Raw genomic sequence first — 17662 nt, 5'->3', positions numbered from 1 at the left:
CAATACATTTTTGGCACGTATTGCCTTCATTTAGTTTTAGGTATAGATAACTTCCGGTTCGATGTTTAGTGCTTTTATTTTGGAAGGACAACTTCTGGTTTAGATTTTTGACAAAAGACGGACTAGGTCTAGGTCGGACACAAGGTGTGTATGATGTAAATTAGAACATGTTTAAGTGTTATGTAACTAAAACTACGCGTTTCTCTTATCAAATACTAAAACTAAAGTTATTTTTATGTTGTAGCCGTTTTTTAAGTTGTAAGCGTTATTTCTAAATTGCAAATGTAGTTGTAAAATTGTTGTTTTTATGCATGCACTTTTTTCCTTTATACATTGCCCAACTCTTAAGGTGAAAGTGGGGTTGCAAAACAAATAATAGAGTGAATGTCACTCTATCACACAAATGACCAGCTGAACATTTCTTTAGTTAATTGAGTCCATGTGACATTGTCATAAAATCTAAAAATTTGAAGGTATAGAAATAGCTTTATAGCTAATAGCTATTTATTTATTTTTTTTACATTGTGAAGACCAATTGTCATTGATATAAGCATTTCCACAGGAAAAAAAATCAGTTTGAGTAAAGGTAGTGGTTTTTCTGGTAGCTGTTGGAATTTAACATAACATTGTTCTGGTTCTTCATAAAATCATCACCAGCATTCAGTAATGAATAAAAAGTCAATATTATTCCCATCAGCGGGTATAAATGTCTTTTCTTTGTATAAGTAGTAACAACTTAACATAATCTCACAAAAAATCCTTTAAAAGGTAGTCAAAAAGGCTTTTTTGTTATATGCTATGACAGCCTGCCTTATATTTAATCCAAACTGACCCGAGATCGGTTTTCCGAGCTGGCTGGCTACAGACAGCGGAAATACGTCACTTTTCACAGGTGACGTGGCCGCCAGAGGATCCTTCCCCGTGGTAAAAGAGCTCCTGTGTCCTGAGTTCCCCCAGTCAATGGACATACCTGTCTCCTGCGTTAACATTTACCTGCGCCAGTAAACAAAGAGCCAGCCGGGCTCGGTTTGTGTTTTTAGCGCCTTCACGGTTAAATCAGCTGCTTCACCTGATCGGCCATGGAGACTCATGGGAACTCCAATAAGAAGCAGAAGCTTAGCAACACCATCGAGAACTGGGTGTGTCTTTATTTTCTTAAGTTTATTTAACGCAATATTTTATTACTGCTTACGGATTTAAATGAGCTAAGAGGTTAGCGTTGTTATAGATAGCCAGATGCTAATAGCCCCGAGGCTAACCGTTAGCTGAGTTCACTGCAATGATGGCTCAACTTTAGCGGTTCGATGATGGTGTCTCTATCTTCATATATATTGTCATTTTTACCCTCGTTGTTTACACATCAGATAAGTATCTGTCCAATTTGATCACTTTTACGAAAACAAAAAAGTTTAGCACAGTATAAAGAACTGGCATATGAATACCATAACTTGGTTTTAATTACAAATTTATAATAATTATTCAGTCGGTAAGTAATATTTCATTAAATTGAGATAAGGGGTGGGATTCAATAAGTGTTAACTTTTTTGTACTCCGTTTCACATAGAAAAGTAGTTGTAAGCTAATTATTTTCTTGGTTATGTATGCACACGCTTTCTCTTGCCCTGCTGATTACTTCTTTGTAAAAACTTGTTTGAAATAAATAAAGAAATTAAATAATATGAAAGTTTCACATTTTAAGCTAATTTTCTGTCATGTGCATCATTGTTCAGAACTTTTAGACCTCTTGTTTCTTATTTTGTTTTATTTTAGTTGTATTTTAAGGAGAATATTTAGAGCTGCACAATAGAAGGAAAATATTGGGATGCAGAAATTACATGCATAGCACTTTAATCATAATGTCATACCAAATATTGCATCTGATATTGTAATGTTGCAAAAAAATTTATATTTTGATTTTTGTTGTGATTCTGTGTTTTTTGCTACTCTACTTCATTGGGATTTCAGTGTTTGTATGGCCAGATTTTTATTTAATTTGATATAACTTTTATGAGCAAATTATCTTGATAATTTAAGGGAATGCAACGTGCAACTAATGTCACCTACCAAGCCCACCATGTAAGCCGGAACAAGCGTGGGCAGGTTGTGGGCACACGGGGAGGGTTCAGAGGATGCACCGTCTGGCTGACTGGTAGGATGTTCAAAAAAGACAAAGATAATCCTCACATTAAGGCAGATTTTAGATTAAGCTTCTCCATAATCCTGCTGTCTTGCTCCCTGCAGGCCTGTCTGGTGCAGGGAAGACGACGGTGAGCATGGCTCTGGAGGAGTACCTGGTGTGTCACGGCATCCCCTGCTACACGCTGGACGGAGACAACATCCGCCAGGGGCTGAACAAGAACCTGGGCTTCAGCCCCGAGGACCGTGAGGAGAACATCCGCCGCATCGCCGAGGTGGCGCGGCTCTTTGCAGATGCGGGTCTGGTCTGCCTCGCCAGCTTCATCTCCCCGTACAGCAGGGTGAGTGAACAGAGCGCCGCCGTTTGGAGACTCGCAACCCAAATTTCATCGTTGAAGTCTGGGAATAAATGATGCAACAAAACGTTTTTGTGTTTTCCTGCAGGATCGGCTGAATGCCAGGAAGATTCACGAGGCGGCAGGGTTACCGTTCTTTGAGGTTTTTGTGGATGCGCCGCTGGACGTGTGTGAGCAGCGTGACGTGAAGGGACTTTACAAGAAGGCCAGAGCGGGGGAGATAAGAGGTAGAGCTAAAGTCTTTACTTTAACTAGGCAGAGCAGCAGCATTAAACTCATTTTCATCTTGGGCACTTCATGAAGGGCCAGTTGTCAGAATGTGGTGCTAAATTAGAAATATTTGCATTTAAATTTTCCCGCCAGGATTGCCTGGAAAACATATGACTTTTTGTTGCTAACTGTATTCATCACAGACCAGGCAAAACTGAGGCAGCAATGTAGTCAAAGTAAGAAATACTGCCACCTGCAGGTGGGAGTTGGCATCTTTTAACTACAGTGAATTTGAGCATTTTTGCAGAAAGAAACTCACAATTATCGTTTAGCGAAAAAATGTGTGGATCTGTTGGATTTTGTGTGAAAAATTAGGAGGATTGAATGATGTAATTTGGCAGTTTAGATATAAAAATGGGTGCTGCATTAGACGGGGCGCCAAATCTATGGTTAAAAAATTAATTTAAATCTTAAATTAAGATTTAACAGCTGTTTGTGCCTGTGCTTCTCTACAGAGATTCAGAATATAGCCGCTCACGTCAAACATCTTCTGTATAGATCTGTCAAACCAAGCTGCTTCTCCCAAACTTGTGACTTTTAAAAATGAGAAGTGGCTGTCTGGAGCTGCTATGGTGGAAAAACCTCAAATGCTACCAGCAGCCTGTCATAAGCTTAGAATTAATTCATATTCCTATTTGGATTTATGAAAAATCTCTCAGATAACAACTAGTTTTCTGTTCACTACTTAAATAATTAAAACAGATATATCTGCTTTAGAAAGCATCAAATGAAGGAAAAAATCCACTTTGATTTATTTGAATGAGTTTCTTTGAATGAGCTGAAACTGAACTGGACTTCCTGTTTCTGCTGTCAGGTTTCACTGGAATCGACTCTGAGTACGAGAAGCCGGAGGCTCCGGAGCTGGTGCTGAAGACCGACTCATGCAGCGTCAACGAGTGCATCCAGCAGCTGGTCGACCTGCTGCAGGAGCGGGTGAGGCAAATGCACACCGGCTTACTACTGGGCCAGGAGTTTAACATCTTCATTTTCATTTAACACAATCTGTTTTTCTTAAAAAAGAAAAACAGATTGTGTTAATCTGTTTCCGCTTCTCTCAGCCCATCAGGGGTTAATTTCTGCTCCAGATCAGATAAAGGGAGTTAGCATATCAGCTAAGCTATTCAGGCCTAAAATAGCATCTCAGTGTTAAACATGTAGCAGCTCTAATGTCTGCGTCTACATTTTTAAAGAAATTCCATGAAGGATCAGGAGTTTCTGGAAATCTGAATGGCTGGAATAATACTAACAACCTGAATAACTGATTAAAAACAACAAATATCTTTTATAATATCTGTTATAATTTAGCAAAAAATGTGTTTTTGAAGTGAAAATGTTGCTCTTTTTGTTAATATACGGTTTTGAATAAATTTCGATTAATTACAGGCCCTGCAATTATCTCAGTTAAAAATTTTCATCAAGTCCAACCACTACCTTTTACTTTTTCATTTATAAAAAAATTATATTAATCTCAGAAATATTATAAAAAAACAAATTGAAAGTATGCGTTTTTTCCAACATATTTTTGAGATTTTTTGGCAGAAAGTTGCTGCTCCTCTATATTTTTTTCTACCATTGCCCTAACACACCACTGCATCGTTCTCCCCAGTGAATTAGAGACGGTGGAAAGCAGCTGAAGGTTCAACATATCTCATTGAAACACTGATCATTTATTTTACAAGTTGAAGGAAAAAAAGCTTTACCAACAACTTTATTTATAAAGAGTTCACATATTTAATTAGTTACAACATCAAAAACAATATCATACTCAAAGAGAGTATCTTTGAAAATCTTTCCCGGTTTGAAACATTAAAAATATGTTATTTTCCTAGTGGCCACTAGGGGGCAGAAATGAGTCATAGTTGGGGGAATATTGAGGCTGAAGCTGAAAGTTTCTGCTACGTCTGTCCTCCCCTCAGCCTGCTGGAGCAGGTTGCTTCATGACGACGTGTTTTTCATGAATGCTGGTTTGTTTTTCAGGACATCGTTCCTGTTGACGCCTCCTATGAGGTGAAGGAGCTCTACGTTCAGGAGAACAAGCTGGACCTGGCCAAGGCCGACGCAGAGTCTCTCCCTGCTGTCCAGATCGGAAAGGTGAGCCGGCCCGACTCTGCAGCCGCGTTCTGTTCATCTCGGCCTGCTTGTGTTGACCTCTGACCTCTGTCCTGCAGCTGGACATGCAGTGGGTGCAGGTGTTGGCTGAAGGCTGGGCCACGCCTCTGAACGGCTTCATGAGGGAGAGGGAGTACCTGCAGTGTCTTCACTTCGACTGTCTGCTGGACGGTAAGACGGCTGAAAGAAAAAAACGTTTTAGCAGCGATGTGTCGTCTGGAAAAGTCAGGAGGATTTTCCTGACGCGCGTTTCGCGGCGTTTGTTGAACGTTTTAAGTCTTGCCAGTGGGCCGCACTGTGTGAGATTGTTCGAGAACTGACTCTCCAGTTTCAAGGTTTTTACAGTCAACTAAGACTAACAAAATAACCAAATGTGCTGAAAAAGTTGCTACTGCCACCAGGAAGAGAACTAAAACATGCAGGATGCCTGCAGGACCCACTTTGGGCATCTCTGAATTAAAGCTTCACATCATCTCATTTTCTCATCGCCTGTTTTACTTATATTGGCCACTAGGCGGCGCTGATTGCTCAAAGAACTGATGAGGCAAGAATTGGTTTATTCTTTCATATTTATGCTTTATTTCCTCAGAAATTGATGTCTGGATTTTCCAGGAGTTGATCACTTTGACCAAAGAAAATGGACATTCTCATGCAGTTCTCATGCAGCATGGCTTTTACGGTGCACTCACACCAGTCCTGTTTAGTTCACTTTAATCAAACTCCGGTCCTTTTGCGCAGACAGTCCGGTTCGTTTGTGAGGTGTGAATGAGTAATCAAACCAAAAAAATTAAAATGTGGTCCGTATACTCGGTCTGTGTTCGGTGGAAGTGAACTCTGTAGCGTTTCAAATCCGTATGTGAACAGCAAGCGGACCAGAGACCAAAACCAGGAAGTGGATTATAAGGCAGAGCATTCTGGGTAAATACAACCAAAATGAATGTGATAGCAGGAAAAATAGCTTGTGTTTTTTTTTTAACCAGACAATTGAGAAATATTCTAACCACTAACCTTTGACACCTCTCCATTTTTATTTACATTTTGTAAAGAAGGGAGTTGCGCTCAGTTTCTTCTTCTGAGATTTTTGTGTCGTTTCCTTCAGTGGTTCTTGGTGCAGCGCCCCCACAGGTGAGGAGGGGAACAGGTTTGGGCTTGGTTTATTTGCCTCAGTGCAGAATGGATCAGAACCACAGCAGATGGAAATATAACAAATGTTGAAACTTTTAGTCCCGAATCAAACAGAGTCTACGGGACTATCAGGCGGGAAAACTCTCTTAACGATTGGCCTCATGTCACCGTTTGGTTTATTTACATCAAACCTAGAGTTGACCTGTTTAGCCAATCAGGATGGAGGTTGCTCAGTCAATGTGACACACCTACAGAGGGTCATCAGTAAGGAGGTGCATTTAAACCACCTACATTGTTTCCTTTATTGATGGTAAAATGATGAAACTCTTGTTGAAAATCTAAAACATGGCCTTTAATTTACCAAACATGTGAGTTAGTCAGCCCTGCCCCGGAGCCAGCGCTTCACTTTCCATTTTACTCCAACAAGAACAAAGTTTCACTAAATGAAGCTCATGTTGCAGCACAGAAGATGAGATTCCAGTGATTAAGACCATGAGGTTGTTAGGAAAACCTTCTGTTCCCTGCAGGAGTGATTTCTGCTTTCATCCATCTGATCCGTTTCTGCCCAGACTTTACGGATGAAACGCACATTGATCTGATCCATTTGTCTATTTCTGTCTCCGTTTGTGATTTACTGATCCTGATTAAATACAATATATTAATGTCTGGCTCCACAAACAATATGGGTGGCTGTTCACAATATAGAGGTTAAAAAATTAGAAAATGGTGAATCTTTAAAACTTCCACTTTTCTGAATCAGGGATTCAAACAGGATCAGATGCTGGTTGAATCACAGAATGATGAATTTATCAGTTGACTTTATATTTATATTATTTTATGTTTTTTGCACTGTTTTGAAAATTTTGGAAATTTTATCAAAGAATAATTATGAACATCCATTTAGTAAGTCAGAATATTATTGAAAAGTCTATTTATTTTAGGAGCTTTATGAAACAGACGGATGTTTGAAAGCCTTTATTTCTGTTAATTATGATGATTTTCCACTTACAGGTAATGAAAACACGGCATTCAAAAATAGAATATTGCATCAAGAAAAATAATTAATACAGAAATGTGGACTTTATGAATAATGAATAAATTAATAGCTTTTTTTGTTTGTCTGAATGTAAAAGATTTATTTTTAAAATTTAACTATCAACATTATGTTTTGATGAATTATTTCCTCGAGTGAAATCAAATTTAAAAGTTTTTTACTCTGTATGAACTGTACTTCTGGTTGACGTTTATTCATGTATAAATAATAAAAACAGTTCTGGCATAAACTCTATCCAGACATCTTACTGAAATATGTTGGAAAAACTTAATGCTTTCATTTTAATTCTGAAAGCTTCATATTCAGTAGAAAATAAATGTCTGTTTTTAGTACAACGTTCTGTAGACAAAACTAAGTGTCCGTGTTAAACTTTAGCGCTGCTTGAGGCCAGGTGGATCTCTGAAAACAAACCATTTGGCCATAAAGAAATGAACCCAAAACGGATTTAACAATAAGATTCTTTAGCTTTTGGTTGAAATTACTACATTTTCAATGAGACTCAAAATGAAAGAAAACGTCTAGTGAAGGTTGAGATCCAGAAGTTTCAATAATTCATGATGGTTTTCTCCTTCAAAGTAAAAGGTTTTCGATAAAAGAATAACTCCCAGAGGCAGTTTGGGGCTTGTTGCTGCTTTCAATTTGAACTCGGAAGTTGAGATTTCCGAGTTCGAGGGCAGAGAAATCGACTGGAACATTGGTTCTTAAAATGCAGAAAGTTTAGGATCTGCTCATATTTGCCTGGCAAATGGTGATGAGGTGTTTGCCAACCGAGGATTGAATGCAGAACTTCTGACTCTGTTAGTGGGATCCAGAAGAAAAACTTCAACAAAATGAAAAGCACTGTGTCCTTTCAGTCCGTTAGAGCTGTTTGGTTCAAGGATCCAGCTTAGAATATGATTTCATTCTTTTGTTTCTGAGATCAGCACCACAAACTGCACTTTATGCAGAATCTCTTATGCGCACAAATTCAATGCATTGAAATAATAGATTGATTGGAGTCTCAGCTGGAAGCAAAAACCTCCTCTGTTGATCACTAAAATGTCTTTTGGCCAAAAATCAATTCACATTTATTAATTTATTAGGATTCAGAATCAATTTAAAATGTCCCAATTTATTAAAATAATAAATCCGTTCCAGTTCTGACCTGCTGGAACCTTCGCACCAAAACAGAGGAAACTACAAAAATAAGAGAGAAATGAAACCGTCTTCGTTGAAGCACCGGAAACCCGGGAAGAACCCAGTTCGCTTCGCAGAGTGGAGATGGAAAACTTCAGGAAGAATGTAAATGGGCGGAGCCACGGTACGCCGTGATTGGTCAGAAGTTTGTTGCCGTGTTTTGTGCAGAAATGCGCTCAGACAGCAACGATATTTACAAATTTCCGTTTTTTGTTTCTGCGGGCGACGTGAATGCTGAACGTTTTTATACGACGTGTTGAGAGGTTTTGAGATTTTTACGTTTCTTCATTAAATAACTCCAAAGGCTGTTCTTCTGGATTGCAACGTCGTCGTGAATCAAATCGTGAGATAAAAACAGATTCTCACCTCTGCTATGCAAACTAAAACTTATTCATTAGTTCGACTTTGTCCTGTCTCTACTTTTAATGTCCTTCTCCTCCACTAGGTGGCGTGATTAACCTGTCGGTGCCCATTGTGCTGCCGGTGGCCACGGCGGATAAGGAGCGTCTGGACGGCGTGACGGCCATGGCGCTGGTCTATAACGGCCGGCGCGTCGCCATCCTCCGTAACCCGGAGTTTTACCAGCACCGGAAGGAGGAGCGCTGCGCCCGGCAGTGGGGCACCACCTGCAAGGACCACCCCTACATCAAGGTGAGCGTCGCTCCGCAGCGCCGCTTCGGTGCGGCAGCAGAACGAGACCCGGCTTGTTTACGGGCTGCTAGGAAAATGACCAGAGCTGGTAGTGACTAGTTACTTTTACTGGATTATTTTCATTATGAAGCGTCGCTGATCTTTCTTGAGCAAAACTTCTGGATTTTCTACCCAGTGAATGAAACACAAACATGTTTTAATCAAAAACTTAACGGATGCAGAAACACACCTGCAGTTTTCCTTAAAGTTTCTTTTAATTGATAGAAACTGATTTGGAAAAATGTTTATTTTGCCTGAATTTGTTATTTTATGTTATTTATATAAATTATTGTCATTTTATCCTTAAAGTACACAAATTTCCACTTCACATTTTGTTCCATCTGATGTAATTTTTAAATATTAAATGATTGATAATTTGATCAGTTACTCTAAAAAGACTCTTATTTGAGTAAGAGTACTTTTTACTTGAGTAACAATGTTGAAGAAATGCTCATCTTACTCCATCCTTTGGGTATTCTGTCCACCTCTGACAATCACTAGAATCAAATCGGAGGCGTCCTCTGAAATGTTTGTTTCAAAGCTCTGATGACGAGCTGCAACACGTGAGTCTGAACTCCTAACCATCCCACTGAAGCTCTCTCTATTTATCTTCTTCACATGTTAACACGGAAGTTGGCCGGAGATTATTTCAGCTGTGGAAAAACCCTAAAACAAAACATCTTCATCTTCTGCAACCAAATCTCAGCTCATGATGGGAAAACAGGCCATAAACATTTTGTCATAGTGTTGTGTGTCAGCCTCCACTTCTACCAGTGACGTGTTCTTTACTCTACATCTAAACCACTCTGTCTAGAAAAATAAAGTAAATGATGATCAAATCAATCTAATTAATAAATGCAAAAGGTTCTTAGAGCAAGAAAGCAAACAAGTAAATTAGTATTTTTTGAAGAAGAATAAACAAAACTAGATAAATAAAACCAACATTATGATGCAGTGAGTAAATGTGACAATAAATCTTTGATGCCGTTTGTTCTGACGGTGCGCAGCGTTTGGTCACAACAGCCTGGATTCATCAGCGTGTCAGAAGCAAATGGTGAGTGAGATCCTGAAAGCTTTCAGTGGAGAAGCCAAATGCTTATTGATCTCGTCACGACGCCTTCAGACGTTCACATGCCAGCAGGAACTGGAGTCGCTCCGGATGAAAACCTGTTCACCCGCTGACCCAGATGTCCGTGAAAAAAGAACCGTAAATTATAATGAATTCATCGGTTTCCTGGATTTGTATCCTATAAAACGGCTCATCATGTAGATCAGTCCTCCATCTTAACCAGTCGGTCTCCATCGACTTCGTTCGTTAATGAAATGAGTGTTTGTATTCTACTGATCCTTCATTTCTACATTTCAATGTTTAGAATCAGTTGATTCACACAAATGGAGACTTTATTTTTTAGCTTTGGGTGGATCAGTAACACACCGCGTACTTAACCTTTCCTTTAACTCCTGAAGAGTCAGAACGCTTTGCTCTCTTCTCTGAAGAAAAGCTGAACATCTGGAGAAATGGAGGTTTTCTCATTACTTAAGAACTTCGTTTTGATCCACCCGTCTTCTGCAGGTGTTAAATCTGGACCCTGATGTGTTCTCCACCCTAAAAACCAAAAACAAAATTGTTTGGGAATTTAGTTTCCACTTCTCTCCAAATTTACTTTATTTATTTTTTTGTTTTTATCCAGCTGTTTTCTTGCACAAGTTTTTCTGACACCTGCTTTGTGAACAGAAACACAGAACTTATTCCACCGTTTTGGGCTGCTGAATTTTTTGCGATTTGTCGGAATCCAGAGGATTTATGCCACATGTGACGCTGAAGCAGCAGCCGTCGACCTTCAGTGAAGATTCAGGTTGTTGTTTAGAGATGAACAGGATGCAGGTGGAAACAGTCCAACCTCTCAGCCCTAAATGTGAAGGACAAATTAGAAAAGTTTGTTTTCTCTTTTGAATTTCATCCATCCAGACCGCTGTGAAAATGCAGTCTAGTATTCACACCCCCGGCAGATTTAGTTTATTTCACTGATTTGAGAATTATACAGCTCCCTCTGATGGATAAAAAAACAATATAAAAGCTTTTCTTATATCTCTTACATCATTAAAGGTGACATATCAGGCAAAAGATTTTGAGAAAGAAAAATTTTGTGCAAAACCTGATGAACATGTTTTTTTTGTAGCCCATGGACCTATTTTAACGGGTTCCTATGAAATGTTAATAATAACTGTTCCCTTGAAATTGCTTTGTTTTGTTTATTAATTTCAGTTGTGAGCCATTGTTTACTGGTTTGCAGTGACTTTTCTTCCAGTAACTGACTGGTTGGCTTTTGATGTTTGAGTCAGAGCCCCAGAAAAACCGCCCCAATATTTCAACACCGTAACTTTTAACTTTCATCTTATTCCCACCATCGCCATGGTGAAATGTGGCTCTTGTGTTGAGTGATGGAGCGGCGGTGGGGGGCGGCGGGCGGGCGGCGGGCAGGGCAGCGGCGGGGCGGGCGGCGGGGTGGGGCGGCGGGGCAGGGGCGGCGGCGGGGCGGGTTGGGACCACGACTCTCCACTGTTGACACCTGAAACCTCAACGCTGTCGCCACACGTCTGACCTGACGCGTGTGTGTGTGTGTGTGTGTGTGTGTGTGTGTGTGTGTGTGTGTGTGTGTGTGTTCAGCCTCCTCTGATTAAGGCCTCCCTCGTTAAACTGTGTGTGTGTTTGTTGGGCGTGTGTGTGTGTGTGTGTGTGTTTACGTGACCATACGTCTCTCTGGCTGCACCGGAGCCCGTCTGTCAGCGGCGCCCTTTGCTGCGCCGCATTGTTTCTGTCTGCTGTCAGCTGCAAACGAGCCGCTCCATTCAGACGCAGTTAATCCACCTTTTCCTGTTTACCTGTCCGTCAGGCGGACCCCCCCCCCCCCCCCCGCCCCCCTCCCACAGGGAGCCGCGGTGTGTTGGTCGGGCCGGGTCACGCTGTGTGATGTTCGTTCATGGTTCATGTGAGCTTCTTCTCCACATATGGGTCGAGTTTTTCAAGCCACCTCTGGACAAATTGGATCAGTTAGCGTGTGGAGCGGAAAAATGTAAATTTCTCACATGATCTTTCCTTTTGATGAAATGGTGGCGACGCCTCTGCTGCTGACAGCGTTCTGATTTAAACCCACTTTAAAGCAGGAACTGCAGCCAGGACATTCTTCTGATTTTCAAATATAAATATCAAAGGCTGTTTAAATGATGAATTATGTTAATGGAATAAGTGACACAAGTTTCTTTTTATTTAATTTTTTTTAGATTTATCAGTTTCATGCAGTAACTCTAGCTGGGGTCTCCTAAGGACCAGGAGGGAGGCCAGAGATATCGCCTGAAACAAAATCAGCCTGAGCGATTTGGATCATTGTTTGATTTTCCTCCTGGGGAGAAAGTTTCTCTCTCTAGCAAACATGAGAACGTTTGTCACTTCATTGTGTTAAACGGCAGATTTGATCTTTGACCTGAACCAGCATGTGGGAAATGTGGTGAAAATGTTGTTTTCAACATTTTATTAATGAGAAACAAAACGCATCACTAATTTTTGTTCCTTAATTTTGGGAAAAGAAAACTTCTTTAAACTGATCCACCAGGAAAAAGGCAGATTTTTTATTTAACCGCTAAAAACTTTTAACACGATATTAGAATTACAGTAAAAATGCACATAGTCAAATTAATTTTTTTTAAAAAGAAAATAAATGTTTTATCCCTGAAAATGATCATTTAATAAATGCTTGATCATTTGTAGCAGAAGATGCATCCAACACGACGTAAACATGTGAAACGCTCAGGACTCGTAGTTTGTTTGTCTTTTTACAGATTTTGAACCAGTTGAAGCTGAAACTGTGTGCAACGTCTTTACTAAAGTTTTTTTCTGTCTGAAATGGAAAATATTTATATTTTTTGTACGGTTTTGGTTTAGTTACTGTTCCATGTGTTCTTTCTGCAAATTGAATTAACGATTGATGGTAATAAGTAAATTAGTTGATTAATTGATTAATCACAGCCCAGTTGATTGTTTCAGCCCTGATTGTGGTGATTGATCTGTCGTGTTTCCAGATGGTGATGGAAAGTGGCGACTGGCTGGTTGGCGGAGACCTGCAGGTTCTGGACCGGATCTACTGGAACGACGGTCTGGACCAGTACCGTCTGACGCCCAACGAGCTCAAACAGAAGTTTAAAGAAATGAACGCAGGTAGCCGTCCCGCCTTCCGCTGCCAGCTCCACTTCCTGGTTCTGGTTTCCTTCCACCAATCCAGTCCTCTCCTCCTCCGTGTGCAGACGCGGTGTTCGCCTTCCAGCTCCGGAACCCGGTCCATAACGGCCACGCCCTGCTCATGCAGGACACCCAGAAGCGGCTGGTGGAGCGCGGCTACCGCCGGCCCGTCCTGCTGCTCCACCCGCTGGGAGGCTGGACCAAAGACGACGACGTGCCGCTGCCGTGGCGGATGAAGCAGCACGCCGCCGTTCTGGAGGAGCGCGTGCTGGATCCGGACTCCACCATCGTTGCCATTTTCCCGTCTCCCATGATGTACGCCGGACCGACTGAGGTAACGCAGGCCGAGGCGGCGCTGAGGTTTCTTTAAATACAAACGTGGCAGATAAAAAAACTCTCTGTGCTGAATGATGAGCGTTGAGTCGGCGCAGGACGCCGTCTCGTCCCGGCTGACTGACGACCGGACAGGAAACGGAACCGGCAGCTGGGCCGAGTCGCTCCGCTCAGCGGCTGGAAGCTTTTCATTCGTTCTCATGATGTGGAAGCAGCAGATCATTGGGAACAGACTGAGGGCTGCTGGACTTCAGGGATTCAGTTAAATTAGTTTGGAGCCAGAACAAGTTTTATCTTTTCTTTTAGGGCCAGGTGCAAACCTAACGTTAACGTTGAGCCTTTAAAAGAGACATTATGTCTCCTCTGGTTTTCATATTTACGGGATGGCCCTGAAGCAGACGGGAGCCGCTTTCATAAAACACTTCAAGGAGGGTTGAAAGTGGCTGTTTTATCTTCATCTGCCTCTGTTTACTGCACATTTTTATTCGACCTCTGAAGCCTTTTTATGCAAACTCAACAAATAATTTAATTTATAAAAAAAAAACAGAAAAAAAAAGCATATTTTATTGCGTAAAATGACCAAACTTTCCTTTAGTGAAATTTTGATCATTTCTGCATCTATAAATCCTTCAACATGGGAAAAGCTCAGATCTTTCTGCTGGACTGAACATCAGCTCAGTGATCTGATCTGGGATTATTTTTTCATTTGATCAGTTAATAATTGGGTAGCAATAGATGATGATGTGTTTTGGCTTAATTACTGCTTTTAAGTTTGTTTTTTTTCTAGCAAATTACCTTTTTTGAGTCTCCAGTTAACGATTAATCATCAATTGAGGAATCGAAAGAAATGTATAAATGTATAAAAGTCGAGTTTAAATCTGGTACGACGTGATTCATAAGTGTTGAGGATTCAATCTTTTTGCTGTCATAGAGAGAAAAGTGTCACATTTCCTGCACTCCATGAAGCCAACACACGTCTTGTTCTAGACTAGCGGTTTAAAATCCCTCCAGACTTTTAATCTGCTCCCTGTTGGTTTATTCGTGTCTCTTCTCCTGTTTTTATCATCTTCCAGCTCCGTTTCGTTGCTGCCTGTGAATATCCGGCGCTCAGAGACTCTTTGTGGCTGAAATGTTGGAACAAAACATTCTACTTCAAGCTGAAACCTGAAACAAACAAAAATACATTTGTTAAAGTAGCAGCTTCATATTGAAGTTTTCAGTAATTTTATTGTTTTATCCAGACTCCTGCTGCAGGTTTTAAGATTCTTTTCACACCAGAAACTCCAGAATGAGAGCAAAACTCGGCTCTCCTGGAGGCTTTTTATGGAAAAAAGAAGCTTCACAGTGTCTGTGCCAGAATACCTCGCACTGCTCAGAACAGCAAAATGTTTCTTCAGCTTTGTTTTTTCATTAAATAAACTCATTAAAAATGCACAACTTCTAACTTTGAGCCAGTTTCGTTTCATTATGCCGTGCCGTTTTCCCTGCCTGGTGTTTGCAAGCTTCTTTACATTTGTTTCATTTTTTGTTGCTCACATTAAGTTCTTTAACTTAAAGAGACTTAAAGTCATGAGGATTTTGTTCTTCGCCACGTCGCCTTGTGGTGATATTTATCTGGGAACCGGAACCGTTCTGAGAACAGTTTGTAAACCGACGTTCCTCGTTCCCTCAGGTCCAGTGGCATTGTCGAGCCCGTATGGTCGCCGGCGCCAACTTCTACATCGTGGGTCGCGACCCCGCGGGCATGCCCCACCCGGCCACGGGGAAGGACCTGTACGAGCCCAGCCACGGCGCCAAGGTCCTCACCATGGCGCCGGGCCTCGTCTCCCTGGAGATCGTTCCCTTCAAGGTCGCTGCGTACAACAAGGTCAAAGGAGCCATGGACTTCTACGAGCCCAAGAAGTAAGTTTACGCCCAGCTAGTCCCGACTCTTCGGTCTGGTTGTCACGGTAATGGGAAACAGGAAGTGCTCAATCTGGGTTAATTTAGAAGCTTATTTGGACGTTTAATCCCGTTTAGGCCAATTAGGCCAAGCAGTCTAAACAGAAATTATATTCTGTAGATTCGTTGTGTGTTTGTAGAAAGGCTCCTGTTCTCCCGGTGCTTTTGAGCCAAAGATAACACCCGTTGTTTTCTTTTCCTCAGAACTGAAAGGTTTTAAGCTTTGATGTTGCTCAGAAACACTCAGACCTGCCGCTGATTAAAGTCTGTATCTGCGCAGCGCAAACGATTTTTAGCTCCAGTCACGCCGTTTATTTTCTTTTCCTCTCAGTGTGATGAAGGCTGCGTGAGCGGAGCTGCATTCACAGACGAAGATGCAGGTTGATTAGATGATTAGTCGAGTTTTCCATGATGCAAAGTCGGGACATTAATCCTAATCCAGCAGTTGATTGGAATTATAGGAGTCCTGCTTTGCATATTTTCATATTTTAATCTAGTTTCTTCCTTCACATGAGAGAAAAGCTCAATTTAATGTCAAATTTTCTTTTCTCTTGTTCTTCCAAAAACTGGATGATAAAAGTGTTTAGTCTGGTGTTTTGGTGTCGGCTTGTTTATTTTGAAGGACAGTTTTGTTTACAGAGAATTCAGAATTAATTTAATTTGCTGATTTGGTTTATTTTTACGTTTCAAATTTCTCAGCTCCAGTGTTACATAATCATCAGAATTTCACGTTTGATCTTTGAGTGTGTTGCATTATTATTATTATTATTATTATTATTATTATTATTATTGCTATTACATATTGGAATTGATCTCAAAACATCGTTTGTCTCAATAACTTCAGAGACAATTGATCAAGTTGTTTTTGTGTCAGGCTAGTTTTTTTTGCACAGCTTCGTTTTAACGTGCAAATAAAACAACAAACTTCATCCTGAAGGAGAGGTGGGTTTTATTTTTCCGTTGGGAAGCGATGCAGTCAGGAATCCTTGATGTTTGTAATAAAATAAAACGATTTCTATTAAAACAGTCAAACTCTTTCTGAGTCACGTCTCCTAACTGGTTCCCTCTGCCTCGTGTCTTTCTGTCCTGCAGCCATCAGGATTATGATTTCATCTCAGGCACGCGCATGCGGAGGATGGCGCGCGACGGGGAGAACCCCCCCGACGGCTTCATGGCCCTGAAAGCCTGGGCCGTTCTTAAGGAGTACTACCAGTCCCTGGAGAAGGCCTAACGGGAAAACCGGGAAACGGCGGATCTTATGCTGTCTGACATGAGAAACGCCGGGACCGCTCAGTTTTATAAAGAAACTTCACGCTGGCTTTTATCCGTCTCACTTCCTGTTATGAAAGTTGCTTTTAGTCCTGTTACATTTGTGTTTTTCGCTTTGTGCTTTCTCACTTTTCCAGCTGAGCATTCAGATTAACGCGTAATAAAGTAGATTATCTGCAGATCTAAAGGTGGCGCCAGCTCGGTGCTGTTGATCAGTACCTGAACACGTTTGGAGCGGTTCTGTTCTGGAAGCTGCAGTAAAAGTCGAGGTCCATAATGTCATGTTGGGATCACTGATTCTTTGATCGTTACACGGAAAAGCTCCTGTTAACTCAGTATTTTCTTTTAAATGTATTTATTCTCGTTTTAACTGGGTTGTGCATGATGGTCGTACTTTTTTTTACACCCTTTCATTTTCTTTTCTACCTCCAGCTGCTCGTCTTTTTCTTGTGGCAAATAATTTTTTAAATTTCGGTTAGGATCACGTTTATCTTCACTGACTAATAAATCATTTTTAGAGAAAAAAAACTGTCTAATCCCCCTTTTGTTTGTTTTTGTTTTGAGGAAATGCCATAACGATTGTCGTATCGACTCTCTGTCCTCCATTTATTGTCCGGTTTTATTATCACCGCTCTGCTGAAAAGCAGCTTCTTGCAGATTGAATTATTTCCATGCATCTTGCTAATCTGCAGACAATGTTTGATCGTTCCTTCACTTTTTGCAACAATAATTACATTTCAAATAACATTCAGTTTGATTTCCTTGTGATTTTTTAAAATGTTTTATGTAATTTATTAACTTAATATACTTGACAGTTTCTTAAATATATTAAGTCACAATCTACTGTTTTCAATAGGATTTTATATGAAGAAGCAACAAAGTGTTTTTTTTTTATCTAAAGTGGTCTCAGCGTATGAACCTCAGAAACTTTTGCTTTTTCTTTACAGTAACTAAACCCCAAATCAACCT

At 40.6% G+C, this 17662-nt stretch overlaps 1 protein-coding gene across 2 annotated transcripts; it reads left to right on the top strand.

Moving 5' to 3' along the window:
* The first annotated feature begins 85 nt into the window (after window positions 1-85).
* papss1 (3'-phosphoadenosine 5'-phosphosulfate synthase 1) lies at window positions 86-17444 on the top strand. Of its 2 annotated transcripts, XM_044113328.1 has the most exons (13): window positions 107-144; window positions 866-1139; window positions 2035-2149; window positions 2242-2477; window positions 2581-2719; window positions 3577-3695; window positions 4740-4853; window positions 4931-5042; window positions 8672-8877; window positions 12994-13129; window positions 13216-13484; window positions 15156-15385; window positions 16517-17444. In XM_044113328.1, exons 2-13 carry the CDS (start codon window positions 1080-1082, stop codon window positions 16653-16655), a joined length of 1875 nt encoding a protein of 624 aa, XP_043969263.1. In that variant the 5' UTR covers window positions 107-144; window positions 866-1079; the 3' UTR covers window positions 16656-17444. The 2 variants fall into 2 exon arrangements, with proteins under 2 accessions (XP_043969264.1, XP_043969263.1); XM_044113329.1 differs by lacking the exon at window positions 866-1139 and having other exon boundaries at window positions 86-144.
* Window positions 17445-17662: the final 218 nt, after the last annotated feature.

The sequence above is a fragment of the Gambusia affinis genome, linkage group LG04 (assembly GCF_019740435.1).
Source record: "Gambusia affinis linkage group LG04, SWU_Gaff_1.0, whole genome shotgun sequence".
Taxonomy (NCBI): domain Eukaryota; kingdom Metazoa; phylum Chordata; class Actinopteri; order Cyprinodontiformes; family Poeciliidae; genus Gambusia; species Gambusia affinis.
Note: the sequence above shows the minus strand (reverse complement) of the source record. Positions and strands in the feature narration are given on the sequence as shown.